Source organism: Emys orbicularis, chromosome 5, assembly GCF_028017835.1.
Source record: "Emys orbicularis isolate rEmyOrb1 chromosome 5, rEmyOrb1.hap1, whole genome shotgun sequence".
Classification (NCBI taxonomy): domain Eukaryota; kingdom Metazoa; phylum Chordata; order Testudines; family Emydidae; genus Emys; species Emys orbicularis.
The window spans coordinates 102,904,706-102,923,786 of record NC_088687.1 but is presented as its reverse complement, the minus strand read 5'-3'; the positions used below and the strand labels follow the sequence as shown (position 1 = coordinate 102,923,786).

General features: G+C 41.7%; 1 protein-coding gene across 1 annotated transcript in view; it reads left to right on the top strand.

Moving 5' to 3' along the window:
• The window catches only part of NWD2 (NACHT and WD repeat domain containing 2), a 144,167-nt gene extending 126,381 nt beyond the window's left edge, over positions 1–17,786 (top strand). The window contains exons 4-7 of the mRNA XM_065405818.1: positions 9,106–9,309; positions 11,548–11,692; positions 12,354–12,943; positions 13,851–17,786. Coding sequence (XP_065261890.1) covers positions 9,106–9,309; positions 11,548–11,692; positions 12,354–12,943; positions 13,851–17,786 — 4,875 coding nt within the window. The remainder of the gene's footprint in view (positions 1–9,105; positions 9,310–11,547; positions 11,693–12,353; positions 12,944–13,850) is intronic.
• Positions 17,787–19,081: the final 1,295 nt, after the last annotated feature.

Genomic DNA, 19,081 nt, shown 5'->3' with positions numbered 1-19,081 from the left:
CCTAACTCTGAAGGGGGGGGCCAAAACCAAGAGGGAAGAAAGAACATGATAAAAGGGAGAGACGTTTGCCATGCTCTTCCTCTCTCTTCCACCTTCATCTACAGACACCACACCAAGCGACTGACGCGCTGATTAAAGGGGAGAGCCTGGCTGAAGAGCAACCAGCCAGCCTATGGTGAGAAGCATCTAAGTTTGTAAGGGCATTGAAAGTGTTAAGATCAGCTTAGAATGCGTTTTGCTTTTATTTCATTTGACCAAATCTGACTTGTTATGCTTTGACTTATAATCACTTAAAATTTATCTTTGTAGTTAATAAATTTGTTTGTTTATTCTACCTGAAGCAGTGCATTTGGTTTGAAGCGTGTCAGAGACTCACCTTGGGATAACAAGCCTGGTACATATCAATTTCTTTGGTAAACTGACGAACTCCTATAAACTTGCAGCATCCAGCAGGCATAACTGGACACTGCAAGATGGAGGTTCCTAGGGTTGCGTCTGGGACCGGAGATATTGGCTAGTGTCATTCAGTTGCACAATCCAAGGAGCAGCTTACATGCCAGAGGCTGTGCGTGAACAGCCCAGGAGTGGGGGTTCTCATAGCAGAGCAGGGTAAGGCTGGCTCCCAGAGTTGAGGATTGGAGTGACCTCCAGATCACCGGTCCAGATAACACCAGAGGGGAACGTCACACTGTGCAGCTGCAGAACTACAGAAAACCTAGGATTCTAAAAAGTAGATTAGGAGAATGAACTTCTAAACTTTGCCATGCGTTTACCCCATTGTGGGAAGAGATTTGGATCTTTCTAGGGAAAAGGGCTAATTAGAAATGATCACAAACTAGAGAAATTTATATAATCAAAACATTCTCATTTCATCAAAATGATGATTATTTAACTCTTCTGACTGAATAAGAATGACTTCTCCAACCAGCTTTCTATCAAACCAAGGCTGATGATTTTAAGGTACCTGCCCTTAGTGGGTCTGCTCCCCAACTCCTCCAGCCATGGGCAGCACAAGCACCCCCCTCTAGGCCTCAGTTATTCTACAGGCTAGCTATTGGCACACTCCAACCCTCAAGCCCTCCGAGTGTCCCCCTGAAATGCCCAGTCCCTGGTCCACTGGACACTCAGAATTCACAGATTTGCTGCTTCCAAAAAAGCAAGTATACCCCAGCTTACCAGTTCCACCTCAGATCACTGCTCAACTTAACATACAGCACCTACGTAAGTTTATAGTGAAATAAAGTATAAGTTTATTTAACAAAGCATAGAGATTCAAATAGTAGCAAGTAGAAGTATTGGGAAAAAATGGTAACATAAAATAAAATCATAACATGCTTTCTGGACCCTAGGCTTAATTAACAAGATACTCTCTCAGGCCTGGTCTACACTACGAGTTTAGGTCGACTTTAGCAGCGTTAAATCGAATTAAGCCTGGACCCGTTCACACGACTAAGCCCTTTCTTTCGACTTAAAGGGCCCTTTAAACCGGTTTCTTTACTCCACCTCCGACGAGGGGATTAGCGATAAAATCGGCCTTAGCGGGTCGGAATTGGGGTAGTGTGGACGGAATTCGACGTTATTGGCCTCCGGGAGCTATCCCACAGTGCTTCATTGTGACCGCTCTGGACAGCACTCTCAACTCAGATGCACTGGCCAGGTAGACAGGAAAAGCCCCGCGAACGTTTGAATTTCATTTCCTGTTTGCTCAGCGTGGAGAGCACAGGTGACCACGCAGAGCTCATCAGCACAGGTAACCGTGATGGAGTCCCAGGATCGCAAAAGAGCTCCAGCATGGACAGAACGGGAGGTACGGGATCTGCTCGCCATATGGGGAGATGAATCAGTGCTAGCTGAACTCCGAAGCAGTAAACGAAATGGCAAAATATTAGAAAAGGTCTCCAAGACCATGAAGGACAGAGGCCATAACAGGGACGCACAGCAGTGCCACGTGAAAATTAAGGAGCTACGGCAAGCCTACCACAAAGCCAGAGAAGCAAACGGAAGGTCCGGGGCAGAGCCGCAAACATGCCGCTTCTACGCGGAGCTGTATGCCATGCTAGGGGGTGCAGCCACCACTACCCCAACCGTGTGCTATGACTCCCTCATTGGAGAAACACACAGGGAAGCGGGTTCGGGGTACGAGGAAGATGAGGATGGAGATAATGTAGATAGCTCATAGCAGCAAGGTAGCGGAGAAATCGGTTTCCCCAACAGCCAGGATATGTTTATCACCCTGGACCTGGAACCAGTAACCCCCGAACTCACCCAAGGCATGCTCCCAGACCCTGAGGGCACACAGGGGACCTCTGGTGAGTGTACCTTTGTAAATATTACACATGGTTTAAAAGCAAGCGTGTTTAATGATTAATGATTAATTTGCCCTGGCAATCGCGGCCAGTACAGCTACTGGAAAAGTCTATTAACGTGTATGGGGATGGAGCGGAAATCCTCCAGGGACATCTCCAGAAAGCTCTCCTTCATGTACTCTCAAAGCCTTTGCAAAAGGTTTCTGGGGAGGGCTGCCTTATCCCGTCCGCCATGGTAGGACACTTTACCACGCCAGGCCAGTAGCACGTAGTCTGGAATCATTGCATAACAAAGCATGGCAGCGTATGGTCCTGGTGTTTGCTGGCATGCAGACAACATCCATTCCTTATCGCTCTTTGTTATCCTCAGGAGAGTGATATCATTCACGGTCACCTGGTTGAAATGGGGCGATTTTATTAAGGGGACATTCAGAGGTGCCCGTTCCTGCTCTGCTGAACAGAAATGTTCCCCGCTGTTAGCCACGCGGTGGGGGGAGGGGTGAAGTGATCATCCCAGAGAATTGGGGGGGGGAGGGGGGTTAGTTGGGTTTGTGCTGCATGTTAACCCGGAAACCGCAGTCCCTCCTTTTACATTGCAAACCCATTTTAAATGGCCAACCCAATGGGTGCTTGATATGGGAAATGAGGGCGCTGCTGTTTGAAACCATTCCCACATGTTAAGAAGGTTAAAAAAGCCAAAAGACTGTGTCTTACCATGGCTGCCTGCAAGCCGAAATCTGTTGCCTGGCACTGCGTGAGTGATCTCTCACACCAAACCGGCAGGCCCTCAATATAAGAGGAAAAATGCGACCTTGTAACGAAAGCACATGTGCTGTGTAATGTGAACAGCAAAATTTAACGTGAAAGAGTGTACCCATTGTTCTGGGGTCCTGACTCCTGTCCAGGCTGCCTGTGTACGGCTTCATGAGCCATGGCATTAAGGGTAGGCTGGGTCCCCAAGGATCACGATAGGCATTTCAACATCCCCAACGGTTACTTTCTGGTCCAGGAAGAAAGTCCCTTCCTCCAGCTTTCGAAACAGACCAGAGTGCCTGAAGACGCGAGCATCATGTACCTTTCCCGGCCATCCCACGTTGATGTTGGTGAAATGTCCCTTGTGATCCACCAGGGCTTGCAGCACCATTGAAAATTACCCCTTGCGGTTTATGTACTCGGTGGCTTGGTGCTCCGGTGCCAAGATAGGGATATGGGTTCCGTCTATGGCCCCACCACAGTTTGGGAATCCCATTGCAGCAAAGCCATCCACTATGGCCTGCACGTTTCCCAGAGTCACTACCCTTGATATCACCAGGTCTTTCATTGTCCTGGCAACTTGGATCACAGCAGCCCCCACAGTAGATTTGCCCACTCCAAATTGATTCCCGACTGACCGGTAGCTGTCTGGCGTTGCAAGCTTCCACAGGGCTATCGCCACTCGCTTCTCAACTGTGAGGGCTGCTCTCATCCTGGTATTTTGGCGCTTCAGGGCAGGGGAAAGCAAGTCACAAAGTTCCATGAAAGTGCCCTTACGCATGCGAAAGTTTCGCAGCCACTGGGAATCGTCCCACACCTGCAACACGATGCGGTCCCACCAGTCTGTGCTTGTTTCCCGGGCCCAGAATCGGCGTTCCACGGCATGAACCTGCCCCAGTAACACCATGATTTCCACATTGCTGGGGCCTGTGCCTTGTGAGAGGTTTATGTCCATGTCAATTTCCTCATCACTCTCGTCACCGCACTGCAATCACCTCCTCGGCTGGTCCTGGTTTTGCTTTGGAATGTCCTGGCTCTGCATATACTCCAGGACAATGCGCGTGGTGTTCATAGTGCTCATAATTGCCGCGGTGATCTGAGCGGGCTCCATGATCCCAGTGCTAGCTATGGCGCCTGGTCTGAAAAAAGGCGCGAAACTAGTATCTGACGGACCAGGGGAAGGAGGGAGGGAGGGAGGGGCGAGTGACGACATGGCGTACAGGTACAGGGAATTAAAATCAACAAAGGCGGCTGTGCATCAGGGAGAAACAGAAACAACTGTCACACAGAATGGCCCCCCCCAAAGATTGAACTCAAAACCCTGGGTTTAGCAGGCCGTTGATTTCACGGAGGGAGGGGGAAGCTAATGAATACAGAACAAATCTATTTTTTACATCTTAAGCTGGCAGCCGACGGTGCAGCATGACTGATAGCCACTGCAGTACGATGACGACGGATACCAGTCGTAATATACCATCTTCTACCAAAAGGCAAGGGGCTGCTGCTGTGTAGCAATGCAGCCCCACGTCTGCCAGCCCCACATCTGCCAGCACCCAGATCGCCCTCGGCCTTTTCTGGGTGCTTAGCAGAAAATACTGGGCGCTTGGCAGAAAATAGCATACTACGACTGATAGCCATCATTGTCAAGACAGTTCAATAGGACTGAGCATGTCTGCCCAGGTGCCTCTGATCGAACCGCAATATGACGACGATGGATACCAGTTGTAATATACCATCTACTGCCAAAAGGCAAAAGGCAAGGGGCTGGTGCAATGCAGCCCTACGGCTGCCAGCCCCACGGCTACCAGTCATGCTGCACCGTCTACCGCCAAAAGGCAGTTAGCTGCTGCTGCTGTGTAGCAATGCAGTACCACGTCTGCCGGCACCCAGATGACATATGGTGACGGTGAGCTGAGCTGAGCGGGCTCCATGCTTGCCGTGGTATGTTTGCACAGGTAACCCAGGTAAAAAGGCGCGAATCTATTGTCTGCCGTTGCTCTGACGGATGGGGAGGGGCCTGACGACATGTACCCAGAACCCCCCGCGACACTGTTTTGCATCATTCAGGCATTGGGATCTCAACCCAGAATTCCAATGGGCGGCGGAGACTGTGGGAACTGTGGGATAGCTACCCATAGTGCAATGCTCCGGAAGTCGACGCTAGCCTCGGTACTGTGGACGCGGTCCGCCGACTAGAGCACTTAGAGCATTTTATGTGGGGACACACACAATAGGCTGTATACAACCGATTTCTATAAAACCGGCTTCTATAAATTCGACCTAATTTCGTAGTGTAGACATACCCTCAGAGTATCCTCAGCACTTTACAACCAGGCTGGCTAGGACCCTCCTTTCATGAGACAAGCATGCTTGTCAGCTTGCCTTTTCAGTGAAGGACTCAGTGTGTCACTTCGCACTCCAACATATATCAGAAAAATCCTTTGTCTTTATTCATAAACAGGAGGACCCCCCACCCATCCACCCACCACTGTTTGCTTATTCTGTAGATTTTCTCTCTTGCAGATTTTTCAATCTCTTCTTTTGCCTGTGATTCAGTATGCAAATAGGCATACAGTGGGAGGTATACAATACACAAATGACTGAACAGGGAGATTGGTGTCTGTCATCACCTGCCTGAAAGGAACATTTCTGAGGTATGTCACCTCCTGGTGATCTACCTTAACTCTAAGACCTTAAGAACATAATTTTCCATATAGATACATAACTCCTTAAATATCGTCCATTTGGGTAGAGACCTCACATGCCACCTTTGGTGAAATATTATGCAGATATCCAATCCAGTGATCCCTGGAAAACCTGTGTGCGTGCGCGCACACACACACACACACACACACACACACCGTGCCCTCTGTCAGTTGGCACTCGGGGTCACAACTATATACATGTACATTTCTAAGAAAGTATCTGCATAAGGATTCCTTAAATGAGAGTCATATCAAATTATGTCTGTTTCCCTCCCATTAATTTACTCCCACTCTTTAACCTCATTGTATTTACCTCAAAATCTTTATTTACGTAAACTAAACACTAAAAGAAGATAAATCAAACATAGTATACAGGGTAAAATCCTGGCCTCACTGAAGTCAATGGCAAAACTCCCACTGACTTCAATGGGCCTGGATTTCAATGGGCTTGTTGTGTTTGGATTTAATAAGATATGATGTCAAATAATTAACTCCATTGAAGGCTTGTTTAAGTATGACAGTCAATCAATCCTTAATACAGCACTATACAGAAAACAGAAAGGAAACAAACATGCCAACTCTCTGTAACTGGAGAAGTGATGGCAGCTTTACTTCAGTTCTCTTCTGACTAACTCCCTCAAACTGACCTATTAGATACTGTTCAGAACAAAGAAAAATCCTCTCTCTTGCTTGATCTTATTTTGAATCAAAAAGCCAAAGATATTTCTAACTAATTTATCACTACTGGGACCACTTGTGACCACAGTTAGCTCTTAATGCTTAGCCATTAATCCATGCATTAATGTTTTGCTGATACATTGATTATAGAAAACATCTGCTGTACCACATGTTCCTTGTCCATTTTGTCAATTACTAATTTTATTAGGTAGAGCATTTATGAGCATCCCTTATCAGTTACATCACTTTGTTCACTACAATATGCATCTATAACTGCAGTCATCTCTTTATATACAGTACTATGTGAGTTTACAGAAAAGAAACACAGAAAATAACCTATTGGCCAGGAACTTTTTTTCATGGTATCTGGTTCACACAATTGATAAGCTAAAACATTTGTTCAACCATCCATTATTTCATTAATTGAAAAAGATATGTGTAACCAAGTCATTATGAAAGAAATAATCTGCTAGACTAAATCCTGATAATAATCTGTCGAAAGATACTTTTAGTTTATCTTAACAATCACAGAAAACATCTGCCCCGTATCGGTTACAATCAGTTCCTTCCTGGACATGTGGACACATTTCCCTAAGGGTCCAGAGTTAAAGGACACACAATCCATTATTTAATAATATGCTAAGGTCCAGCTAAAGCTTACTGATAACACACGAGAGTCTGCTGAATTTCAGAGTAAAAACAGAGTGTATAACTCAGAATAGGCCTGCTAGGACGAAGACATTCATTTGTCCAAAACAAAACCTCTTTCACATAAGAATTTAACCATCACTTTTGGCTAACAAAGAAAAGATTTTAGGACATTTGGCCAAGAAATCATGAGTTTACTATAGAAATAATAATAAAATATTAATATTTACTAGCAACCCATAGTGTCCAAAATTAATCTCAGCTAGCTGCAGATTTGAAAATCTCTATTTGGAGCTGTATCTCCTATATGATTATCCAACCAATGCTCATTCTGTAGAATACTGGTGAGATGCTACCTCCAGGAATATATTATCCAAAAGAGTTATAACCCCATCATGACCCCTGTAACAGAATTTAACTCCTGAGTTACCACAGTCTCAGATCTGAGATTTTAAACAATTCTTCTCCTAATACAGAAAATGGGTGCACCTGAATATTTGTTAGTTTTGACCAGTTTCTCTTTCTTTTCTTTTTTTTTCATTCGTTCATTCATCAGGTGGCTATTTGGATAAATATGTTCAGCATTTTCTGCTAATGAGAGTTCTCAAGGCAGTGAAGCAGCTTGTGTTTCTAAAGTTGTAATCTGGGTAATTGTTGCTGTTACTAATATTATTAAATATTTAAAATGTGGCTATATGGTTATCAGGCTGAATATGCCATGTGAGAATTTTCATCAAAATGAAAACATACATTCAACTGCCGAAAATAAGAGGAAGGCATAGAAGTCAAGGAGGCCATAATCCAGATCTTCACGCTTTATGAACAACATTAAGGATGACAATGCTCAAAAACAGGAAGAAAGTTACCTTAAAATACATGTCTATAATGACTGACTCAGTCAAAATGTTTGAAAACTTTAGATTTTTGTGTTTTTAGATAACATTCATTGTTTCTAAGAGAGGCTAGGAGCCAGATTCTCCAGTGCAGTGCAGCTCCTTTGTCCCACACTGCCATTGGCGGAGTCTGGCCATAAAGCTGGCATATCCAGCCCTGGCATGATCGCTGTAGTGGCACAGAGCTGGCTGTAAAAGGAAAAGATTAGTACTGCTTAGAGTTCAGCTCTTCACCACTTTGAACACCTGGAGTACTCAAAGAGCAATGTGGCTAGTAACCGATTATGCTGAAAAACCTGATGCTTCTTTTCTACCTAGTGCAAACAGAGGAGTTTTCATTGTCACTGCCACACAGGATTTTCATGGCAACCTGTGTTCTGTGCCATCATATCATATGAATATATAGTTGGTTCCCTAATAAAATATATTTTGAGTATTTTTTTTCATTTTCAGAATTTCAGTGTCCCTGATCCTCAGGTTTTTCTGTTAGCATTACTTATTGAGAAAGATACTAAATATCCAAGCCCTTACAACCAAACTGCAGTTCAATACAATAGTCCTAGTAAGAATTCGTCTTCTGCTATATTTAGGCTCGGAAGGAGTTGATTTTTATCAGTAAATGTCTGTAACCGTTGATTTCACCATACACACGCAAACTGATGGAAAAATATTTGTCTAGATAATAGTAATTTACAGAGAGGCAAAGTAAGAAAAATGCTACTGAAGAACTCAGATATTTACTTTGTATGTATTGATATGAGATTGACAGATTGTGTTTTAACGGTTATAAAGCTTTAACTTTTGAATCTTCATGTCTATTTCATTAAATAATTATTGTCTATCACCCCCATAATTTCCCAGAACTATGAAAATTTAAATAGATAAAAACTGGAAAAAATGCTTTAAAATAAACATTGATATTAGCCATCAAAAGTATAAAAAAATAAAAATCCAATTCTACAAAGCCTAACTATATTTATTTACTTTCCTAGTAACTTCAAAGTGATAGAACTGCTGTTAATGCCATGTTGATTCTTATGAAAGTATCTAGCCATATCCTGACTAGGGTTTTAGTGTCACTGGAAAGGAACACTAAACCCGTACTTTGTTGCAAATACACAGGGCCTGTTGGGAGAAAAATATGGGACCATCCGAATACCTGGAGAAGTTGAATCATCGGAATTTGAAATGATCCTAGATGCTGCTGTGGAGGCAAAGCTAGAGACAAGGATTTTGGAAGAGTGGTACTGTAGAGATGAAAATGCAGTGCCACCAGCATATTACCTCCGACCAAAATCTGAAATGCTGAAGAACAATCATAATACGGTAAATTACCTTCATGTCCTTAATAAAAAAACCTACATAGATTGGTCATAGTGCATGGAATTCACCAGCATCATTTGAAAACAATCTAGGGGTCATAATGATTTGAACCTCTACAGTCTATGAACTCTTTGCACACTGCAGAGGTTGGCTCTGTGATGGTCCAGTCTGGTGGGTCATGAAGGAGGAAGTGTGGGACACCACGGGGAGTGATGGGCCAAGGCTACTGGGTCTAAGAATGGTCCACTGGTCACAATTGTTGCCTTTATAGGTCAATGATAGTGGGCTGCAAGCACATTACAGCTCATGAGCCTTCTGCAGCAATTGAGGAATGGCTGCATAGGTGCCTCTATCCATCCCTCTTGTTGGAGTGGTGAAGATTCTCTCTCTCTCTCTCTCAGCTCTTGCATGGGGCTCTCATTAAAAGCCCATGAATAGGACTTACATGGCAAATGTGAATTTCTCCCCGACCCCAAGTCAGCAAAACACTTAAGCACATGCTTAAAGCTAAGCAAATGATTAAAATTAAGCACACACACAAGGACTACCCTGAATTGGGGTTCATATTAAAAAAAGTTTCTTGGTAAAATATTTTTGAACAGTCCCACTTATTCTCATCTCCCATATGTGCACATAACTTTGTCTGACCATAGCTATGTATGGTACAGGGCCCAATTCTACCCTCACAGCAAGAGCCGTTTTATATCCAAGGACAGAATTTGGCCCTCCAAGAGGAGAATAAACCCTTTAATGTAGAGCTATATCCCAAAGCAATATCAAAATGTCACTTTATTTTAGTGCATACTGACTGTAATTATACTACAAAAGGAAATTAAACCACTATATAGCATGCATTTACCATGTTACAAAATGTAATAACCTCCTCTGTTGCATAAAAAAATGTTTGAGCAGTAAGGACTTAAAAGAGTTCAAGAAAGTGTAGTGCAGCAGAGTCTGAAATATTTATCACTGGGGGGAAAACAACAACTTACATAACATCCCCCCCAAAGCCCAAAATAGCCCTTTAAATATATCTTGAAGGTTTATTTGTATTTTTGTTTATTAACATTTTATAGATTTCCCCAAGCTACCGTCCCACAAGGGTAAGCAGAAAAGGTTCATATAGCAACACTAGTGCAGTCTTACATCCAGTAAACAAAACAGAAGTAACAGACAGAATATAAAATGATCTGCAACTCTGAATTTTCTGTGGGAAGGGCTTTGTGAGAGATTGTGATTCCCTGGGGCAGCACAATGAGGCACTGCCCCTTTACTCTGGACTAGATTGCAAATTGACAATCTAGCACTAAATCAGAAATAATAATAAATTACTTTGTACTTAAACAGGGCTAGCCTGTAATCTTAAAATCTGACGTGAATAAAGGGGCCGTGCTTAGCTGTGCTGCCCCAGGAACAGAACAGGGACAAAACTGTGACTCAGAGAGCTACAATTTGGTCCCTGCCTCCTCCACATGGGGAAGTAAGATGGGCCAGCTCCTTCCTGGTACAGTTTACTCCCCCCTCTGCACCAGCTCAGCTGTGCTAGCTGGCATGCAGGGCATAGAAGGAAAGCCAAAGCTCCACCCACTTCCTGCCTAACTGCCACTGGGCTGCTCTCTCTCCTGGTTACAATCTGGCCCACAGGAACTTTCCTCCAGACGTCTCAATTTACTTTACAAAGATGAATGAATTTAGCCTAACACCACCCCTTTGAGGCAAGTCAGATTATGATCACCATTCTGCAAAGGAAGACTTGAAGTACCATCAAATAAAATCCAATATTTTCAAAAGTGACACCTAATTTGGGGTGCTTAATTTGAAATTCCTTGTGCCTAATTTTCAGCTTTGAAATCCCAGGATGAAAGTTAATCTAAAAATATTATGATTATTCCCTAATAGTAGTACTCCGGGTCTGACCCAAAACCCCACTTTCTCTTCATATTTTACCAGTTAGTCTCATTTACTCCTGAATAATGTTGTTTACATTTTAGTTTTGTCCACTATGTCAGGAAGTCTTATGTTTTATAGTCAGAACAGAGCAACTTATAATGTAAAATTATGATTTGTCCAACATAAAAGGTTAAGAGTGAATATATTGGAGTTTTTTTAATGTATGAATTATTTTATTTACTGTATTCTCCTTTCTTGTATATATCATTACCTTAAATATTAATCCTTTGCTTTCTGAAGTTGTAGAAACTGATGTTACAGCTACTGTTTAACTATGAATATTTTTTAAAGATGGAATCATCTTCAAATTCTATGAATGAGAACAAATGGAAGGACATATCAGAAGAGATTAAGAAGATTTTTAAGACTGCTGTGAAGTTGCTGCATGAGAAAGGAAAAATGAAACACAGCCAAGCAAAGAGATATCTTTCCTCTGGTAAAGTTCAGAATACATACACAAACTATTCTATATCTATGCACCCATTCATAATCTAGCCTAGCAATATTTCCACAATTACCAAAGTATTTTTGATAGTCATTTCTCACACATAATTTAATTTAAAAGAAAAAAGTAAATTTATAAATGCTTAAGCCTGAGCCCTGTATTATAGCTAGTACTAAATAAAACTGCACCTGATAAATTTTGCATACTGTATTTTTTGTTTGCTTGTTCATCTAGAGCAGGGGTCGGCAACGTTTGGCACGTGGCTCGCCAAGGTAAGCACCCTGGCGGGCCAGGCCAGTTTATTTACCTGCTGACGTGGCAGGTTCGGCCGATCACGGCCCCCACTGGCCGCGGTTCGCCGTCCCGGGCCAATGGGGGCGGCGGGAAGCGGCGCGGGCGAGGGATGTGCTGGCCGTGGCTTCCCACCACCCCCATTGGCCCGGGACGGCGAACCGCAGCCAGTGGGGGCCGTGATCGGCCGAACCTGCCGCGTCAGCAGGTAAATAAACTGGCCCGGCCCGCCAGGGTGCTTACCCTGGCGAACCACGTGCCAAACGTTGCCGACCCCTGATCTAGAGGGAACAGAGATTTTTTTCCTGTTTATTTTGAAGGAAGTTAACAGTTTTCCTATATTCTTTTTTTCTCCCTTCAGCTGTTGAAGATGAGCTTGATTTTGCTTTGGGAAAACAAACACCAGCTTTCCTGAAGAAGTGTGTCTGTTACATTCGGAAAATTGCCAACATTGAACGTTTTGTTAAAATTCCAGAGATGGGAAAATACATGGATGTAATTCACATAGGTGGAAAGGTTCTGCGGGATCCAGAAGCTCATGAGAAACTGATCAAACTCCGGGATGAATTTATTCCTACTATTGTTGCAGCATCTAATCTCAGAGTGTACACTTCTGTTACTCATTGTGACATGAAACTTGGTTATTCACAAGAAGTGGAGAACCACTACATTGAAGGACTTGGTAAACAGTTCTACGAAGACATGATTGATATAATTCAGGCAACAGTACAACAGAATTTTGACACCGAGACAGACTTGCTTTATGATGAAGTCCTTCAACACTCTTCACTATGTAAAACGTACTCCTCTTTCTATGAGTACAGGTGTGAGGCGCTAAACATAGTTCATAAATACATTCTGCACAGCAAAACAGGACATATTAACCCTCTTATCATATATGGAGGACCATGCACTGGAAAAACCCTTTTATTAGCTGAAGTGGCAAAGAAGGTAAAAAATAAAAACCAATATATTTTATAATATGCTAATCTTAATAGCGGAAGTAAATGTAGACCAAATTAATTCCCATTTTCCTTATTGTGGTATCAATAGATCTAAGATTAGTCTTTGATACAGACAATAAATCCAGTCTTCTGCACATTACTGGATATTTATTCAGGAAAGAGGCAGTGTACATCCTAGTAGCCACATCTCCATCTCATATTTCCAGCCAAAACATAATTGTTAGTAGAGCTTTTTAAGGAAATGCGAATATTTCATCTGATTCCTAGACCACTGGTAAGAATGAATTTATTTGAGAAATAAACAACTTTACAAATACACCATCGTAACATCATTAGTCCCTCCCTTCTTGTTTCCTGGCGTCATAAGGATGTGATACCATTTAATGATCATATGGTATCCATCTTACAAGTAAAGCATGTTTCCAAGACATGCTAATTTGTTTCATATCCTCTTGAAGAATTGCTCCAGAAGTTCCATGATTTGTGTTTATTTCAAAATTTCAGAAGTCATTTAGTTCACCTATGCCTTTCCAATCATTAACTAGATTATCATGGTGAAGTGTGAGGAGCACATTTCATACTTCTGTGAACTTGTCTCCATTGAAAATCGCAGCTCCACTGCTGTATTAATAAGTGCTCTGGCAGTATTGCTTGAGTTAAAGATGACATATAATCTAATATTTCATTCGCGACATATAATATTAACACATTCGATAACCCCGCTATTAAGAACATTTCCACTCAGACAGGAACACTTCAAAAATAAACTTATGTTTTCAAACAAATTAATACTGTTTATAAAACCATAAGTAAAACAATTATGTGCTCTGTTATTGTGCTTCATTTGGCTCTGTTAATTTAGACATTAACTAAATTATGCTTCTACATTATAGGCTTATACTTGGCTGCAGGAAGAGATGGGACCAGAATCTGACCCTGTGGTAGTTATAAGATTTTTGGGATCCACAGAAATGAGTACAGATCTTAAGAATCTGCTTCAAAGTATTTGTGAACAATTAGCAATTAATTACCGTTGCCTAGTACAGAGTTACCCTAAAAAGATTCATGATCTTCGGGACTTGTTTATAAATCTGTTGAATGAGTCTTCATTTCACAGACCACTGGTTATAATATTTGATGCCCTAGAGCAGCTTTCAGATAACGATGATGCTAGGAAACTATGGTGGCTCCCCATTCACCTTCCCCGTTCAGTACGGATAATCATGTCAACACTGCCGAACAAACATGGTATCCTGCAAAAACTGAGGTGCCTTATTCATGAAGAGGACAACTACATTGAGTTGATTTCAAGGGACAGAAAGATGTGCAGCCAAGTACTGAAACATCAGCTGCTGCGTGTTAAAAGAAAAGTAACATCAGGGCAACAAATTTATGTCAATGAAGCTTTTTCAAAGTGCACACTGCCTATGTTTGTAAACTTAACCTTCAGAGAGGTTAGGAACTGGAGATCTCACAAAGATGTTGATGAGTCCTCCCTTTGTGTCACTGTTCATGAAAGCATAGAGCAGTTATTTTGGTCATTAGAAAACAAGTGTGGGCTGAAGCTGTTGTCGAGAGCACTGGGCTACATCACAATGTCCAAATCTGGCCTGAGTGAAATGGAATTGGAAGATATTTTAGCTCTTGACAACAGTGTTATGTATGAGCTAAATGAGAGTATCAGGCAATGTAACCCATTGAGGGTACCGTATATATACATTGCAAGGCTTAAGGAGGGCTTAAAGGGATACTTGATAGAGCGGCAAGTGAAAAATGTAACACTTCTTGTGTGGGCAAATAGGCACCTGCAGCTTATTGCCCAGAAACTGTATCTCCACAGTGAGGAAGATGTACATGAAATGCATACGATCATGGCAGAGTACTTCCTTGGCGTTTGGTCGGGTGGAAGAAGGAAATCTTTTTATAACGAAGATCAATATTTGAATGGGTGCCTTGACAATAACAGTAGAAGCGTGAATGATGAGGAGAAGCACTGTATGGATCTCACCTCTTTTGACAGGCAAGCACCTGATCAGCCGTGGGTCTTCCAATGTAATCCATTAGAGCCTGACATCTTTTTTGTCAATCACAGAAAAATGACAGAACTTTTGCATCACTTGACAAGATGTGGAAGATCAGACGATCTGCTGTATGGTGTTATTATGAACTTCAGCTGGCTGTACACAATGATTAAAATAGGACAGTTTGACAAAGCACTTTCTGACATAGAATTGGCTTATAACTATTCACAAGAAAAGGAGCTGAAATTTCTGGCAAGTACCCTTCGCAGTATAAAGTTCAAAGTAACAAAATATCCAGGTTCACTCTCTGCTGAATTGCAACAGAGGCTCCTTCCAGTTGTCAGCTCATTGCCTAAATTGAGACACCTTCTTTTAGAATGTGACAGAGATGGACCCAAATACTGCTCTATCGTTCCCTTGCACTCCTCCATGGATGTGACTTACAGCCCCGAGCGACTACCCTTGTCATCCAGTTGCATGCATGTCACTGAGATCCTGCCTACTTTTAATCCAAATACAGTCATTGCTGCTCTGGAAAATGGCTCCATCAGTACTTGGGATGCAGAGACTCGCCAGCTATTAAGGCAAATTACAACAGCTCAATCTGTTATTTTAGGGATCAAACTTACGAGTGATGAAAAATATCTTGTAGTGGCTACAACAAAGAACACGCTTTTGATTTACGATAACCAAAATTCCTGTCTTTTGTCTGAAGTAGAAATTAAGGGATCAAAACATTGTGGAATTGGGGGAGGCTCAAATTTTATTAATGGATTTACACTGTCCGTTAATCATGCACTTGCTTGGCTGGAAGCCAGCAAAGATGTTACTGTAATAGATCTACTTTATGGGTGGCCTCTTTATCACTTCCACTGCTGGTATGAAGTGACTTGTGTACAGTGTTCTCCAGATGGAGTCTATGCATTCTGCGGACAGTACCTTAACACCACCACTATATTTCATTTAGGAAGTGGAGAGAAACTGTCCACCGTGACCTCCGAATTTTCAGGTGGATTTGTGAAATTTCTTCTTGTTCTGGACACTGCTCAAGAAATGGTGATGGTGGACAATGAGGGTGGCCTTTCAGTTTGGAATACTGAGGAAATCACAAATCCCCAACTGACAGATGACTTCGATTGCAGGAAAGAAGACAGCGAAGTTGTCAGCATTGAACTTTCTGAAGACCAAAGTGCAATTTTAATTTGTAAGGCACTCAGTATAGAACTTCTCGACACTGGCATGTGGAAAGTGGCTGAAAAGTTCAGAGCAAAACACAATGAGCGCTTTATATCTGCTGTGTTATCCAAAAACGGCGACTGTATAATTGCTTCTATGGAAAATACCTCAGCCATTTTTGTTTGGAGGAGAGATACAGGACAGTGTATGGCAAGCTTACAGGAAATCTCAGGAACCATAGTCAGACTAATTAAATCCAATCACCATAACATGCTGCTAACCTTATCCACCAGTGGTGTCCTTTCTATCTGGGATATAGATATCATAACTGCTATGTCCAACATTGACAAATCTGGCAAACCCATCCAAAGACTGGTGTTGCCAACCAGAGGTGAATTAATTTATACACTGGATGGATCAGAATCTGTACATAAGTGGAACTTCAGCACTGGATTCATTGAAGCTGTGTTCAAGCATGAAGGTATTGTTGAAAACTGTGTGCTGACCTCTTCTGGAGAAATAATGATTACATCAGATGACAAATGTAGCCAATATGTATGGCACACCATTACTGGCGAAAATATCTTCCGCATTAATGGACAAAGGATATCTCAGCTGATGATTACACACAACGATCAGTTTGTCGTTTCACTCTGTGAACAAAATGCCTCTAGAGTTTGGCGACTGGCCACGGGACACAGAGTTTGCAATATTTTAGTTGCCTTACAGAATGCATTTATAACCACTGCTAATACATTTGTAGTTGGAATGACAAAGAATAAAGTGTTGGCAGTAAGTCTCTGGACAGGAAGTATAACCAAGAAATTTTGCTGCGATGATGGTGCAACCATTGTTAATATTAAACTGATCCCAGACTGCCCAGATATTGTAGTGTTTATAACATCCACTGAAACAGTGAACATCTGGAGTCTTACAGAGGAAGTAATCTGCAGGCGTGTACAACTGCCTAATAACTTCTTAAAAGATTTAGAAGACTTTGAAATATCCCCCAATGGGAAGCTAGGAATTCTATCCCGTGGTGATGAGAACATCAATGTGCTTGATTTACACAGCGGCAAACTTCGTGTGGTTCATGCCCCTGGCATTATCTGGCGACAGAGGTTGTCCCGTGATGGCCGCTATCTTGTGTACATCTGTTTTCGTAATGAAGAGGACGATGACAATGGTGCCATCTCTAGTTTAATTGTAATGAGACTGGCTGACGGTAAAAACATTGGTGCTTGTTCCCTTTACAAAACTCCAACCTTTCTTTCTCTCTCACAGAGGCATTTGAATATTATTGTTGGCTTTGATGATGGAAGTATAGGTACTTACACTGTAGTGGATCGGGTAGATGCAGCACTGAAAATTAAAATTGCTACTTCAAATAGCCGTCAAATTTTCAGTAATGCATCACAAGTGATTAGGCCAAAGTGTCACAATTATAGCTTCAAGGTGAATGCAGACTGCATTTGGAGAGAGTCTACCGAGGTGTTTGCAAGAGATAGCCCCATCACAGTGACAGACCCTGAGACAAGTGAAACAACAACACCCAAAAAACACAACTACTGTTATGACAAAGTGTGCGCAGCCATAGATTGCAGAGGACACAGTTTTGCTGCTGATAACTGATTATAAACATGGACTAGTTTTCCTGAATACATAATACATGTGCATAGGCTAGTCTTCTGATTCAAAAGTAAGTACCAGTGCATTTCTTGAAAGACAAAGAACAGCAGAGGGTAGGAATGCTGTTTTTCTCAACAAATATTCTTACATTTATGTGAACAAAAATAAGCAAAAAAAATCAACCAAATGTGAAACAAACATTTATCCAATGGGCTGCAGGGTTTTTTAAATTTTGGAATACAAGGTTTAGTCCAAGGTTAGATCCAGGGCCTTGACTGACAATTTCTAGCAATACTATTACAATTGTTATACCATTACAGGAATTAGAAAATCTTATTTGGGGGTTGACAAAGTTTTAGCTAGAGACAAAACTCCATTTATTGTTGGAGAGGAGGCAAGACACTCTTTTATAATCCAGATAGCCTCGTTGTGGACAAAGCTAGGTCAACTGTTACCCTAAGTTTATACCCACTTGCAAAAATGTGTTTTTCTGCTTGATGGTGCAATGACAAGATGTCACCTGCCAACCTGGAACACTTGATGCATTCCATCATTTAAAGAAATAGCTACTTTTTAAAAAAAAATTGGGATTAACATTTGGGTTGAAAGGGGTAGAAGCCAATCAACATCAAACACATCTATGTGTGAGGTAATAAATCAGTCTTCATCTAAATGAAAGTACTGAAAGTTACAAACATTGCATGCAAGGATTTTTCTATAGTCTGATAAAAAAGAAAAACTAGTTATTACCTAGGTCATAAAAGAAGTTTAACACTGAAATTGTATTGTTTTTCTGTCTCTTTCACAGTGCATATTAGTACTGGATAAAACAAATACTTTTTCAAAGAGAAAGGGCATTAACATAAACAGTCAAACACCTGTTGACTTCTCTCTTTATGTTAAAAGGTTACTTATTCTCTCTGTTGTATAAGTTTGGAATATCTCTTAAATCCCTACAGTGATCTTAATAGAAAGCTTTCAGACATGCCATGTATTATTCTTGATAACGTTTGCCTTATTACTACCATTCCTGTTCTTTCCTGTGTTCAACACAGATCAGATGACCAAATACTCTGGGACTAACAGAATATGCCTGTATATGTGCTGAAATATTCCATAAAATCTAAAGGCTGTCCAAAGGTTCTTTACTGTTCCAATTTGTAATGAATTTCTTACTTTTACATACTGTATGTATGCTCCTTTATGTTTCACTTCCTGCTTTAAGACTGTTCTGAGCCTTTTATACAGTTTTATCAGTTTCAAGGCAGAAATTGTGAAATATCATCAACTATTTTTTA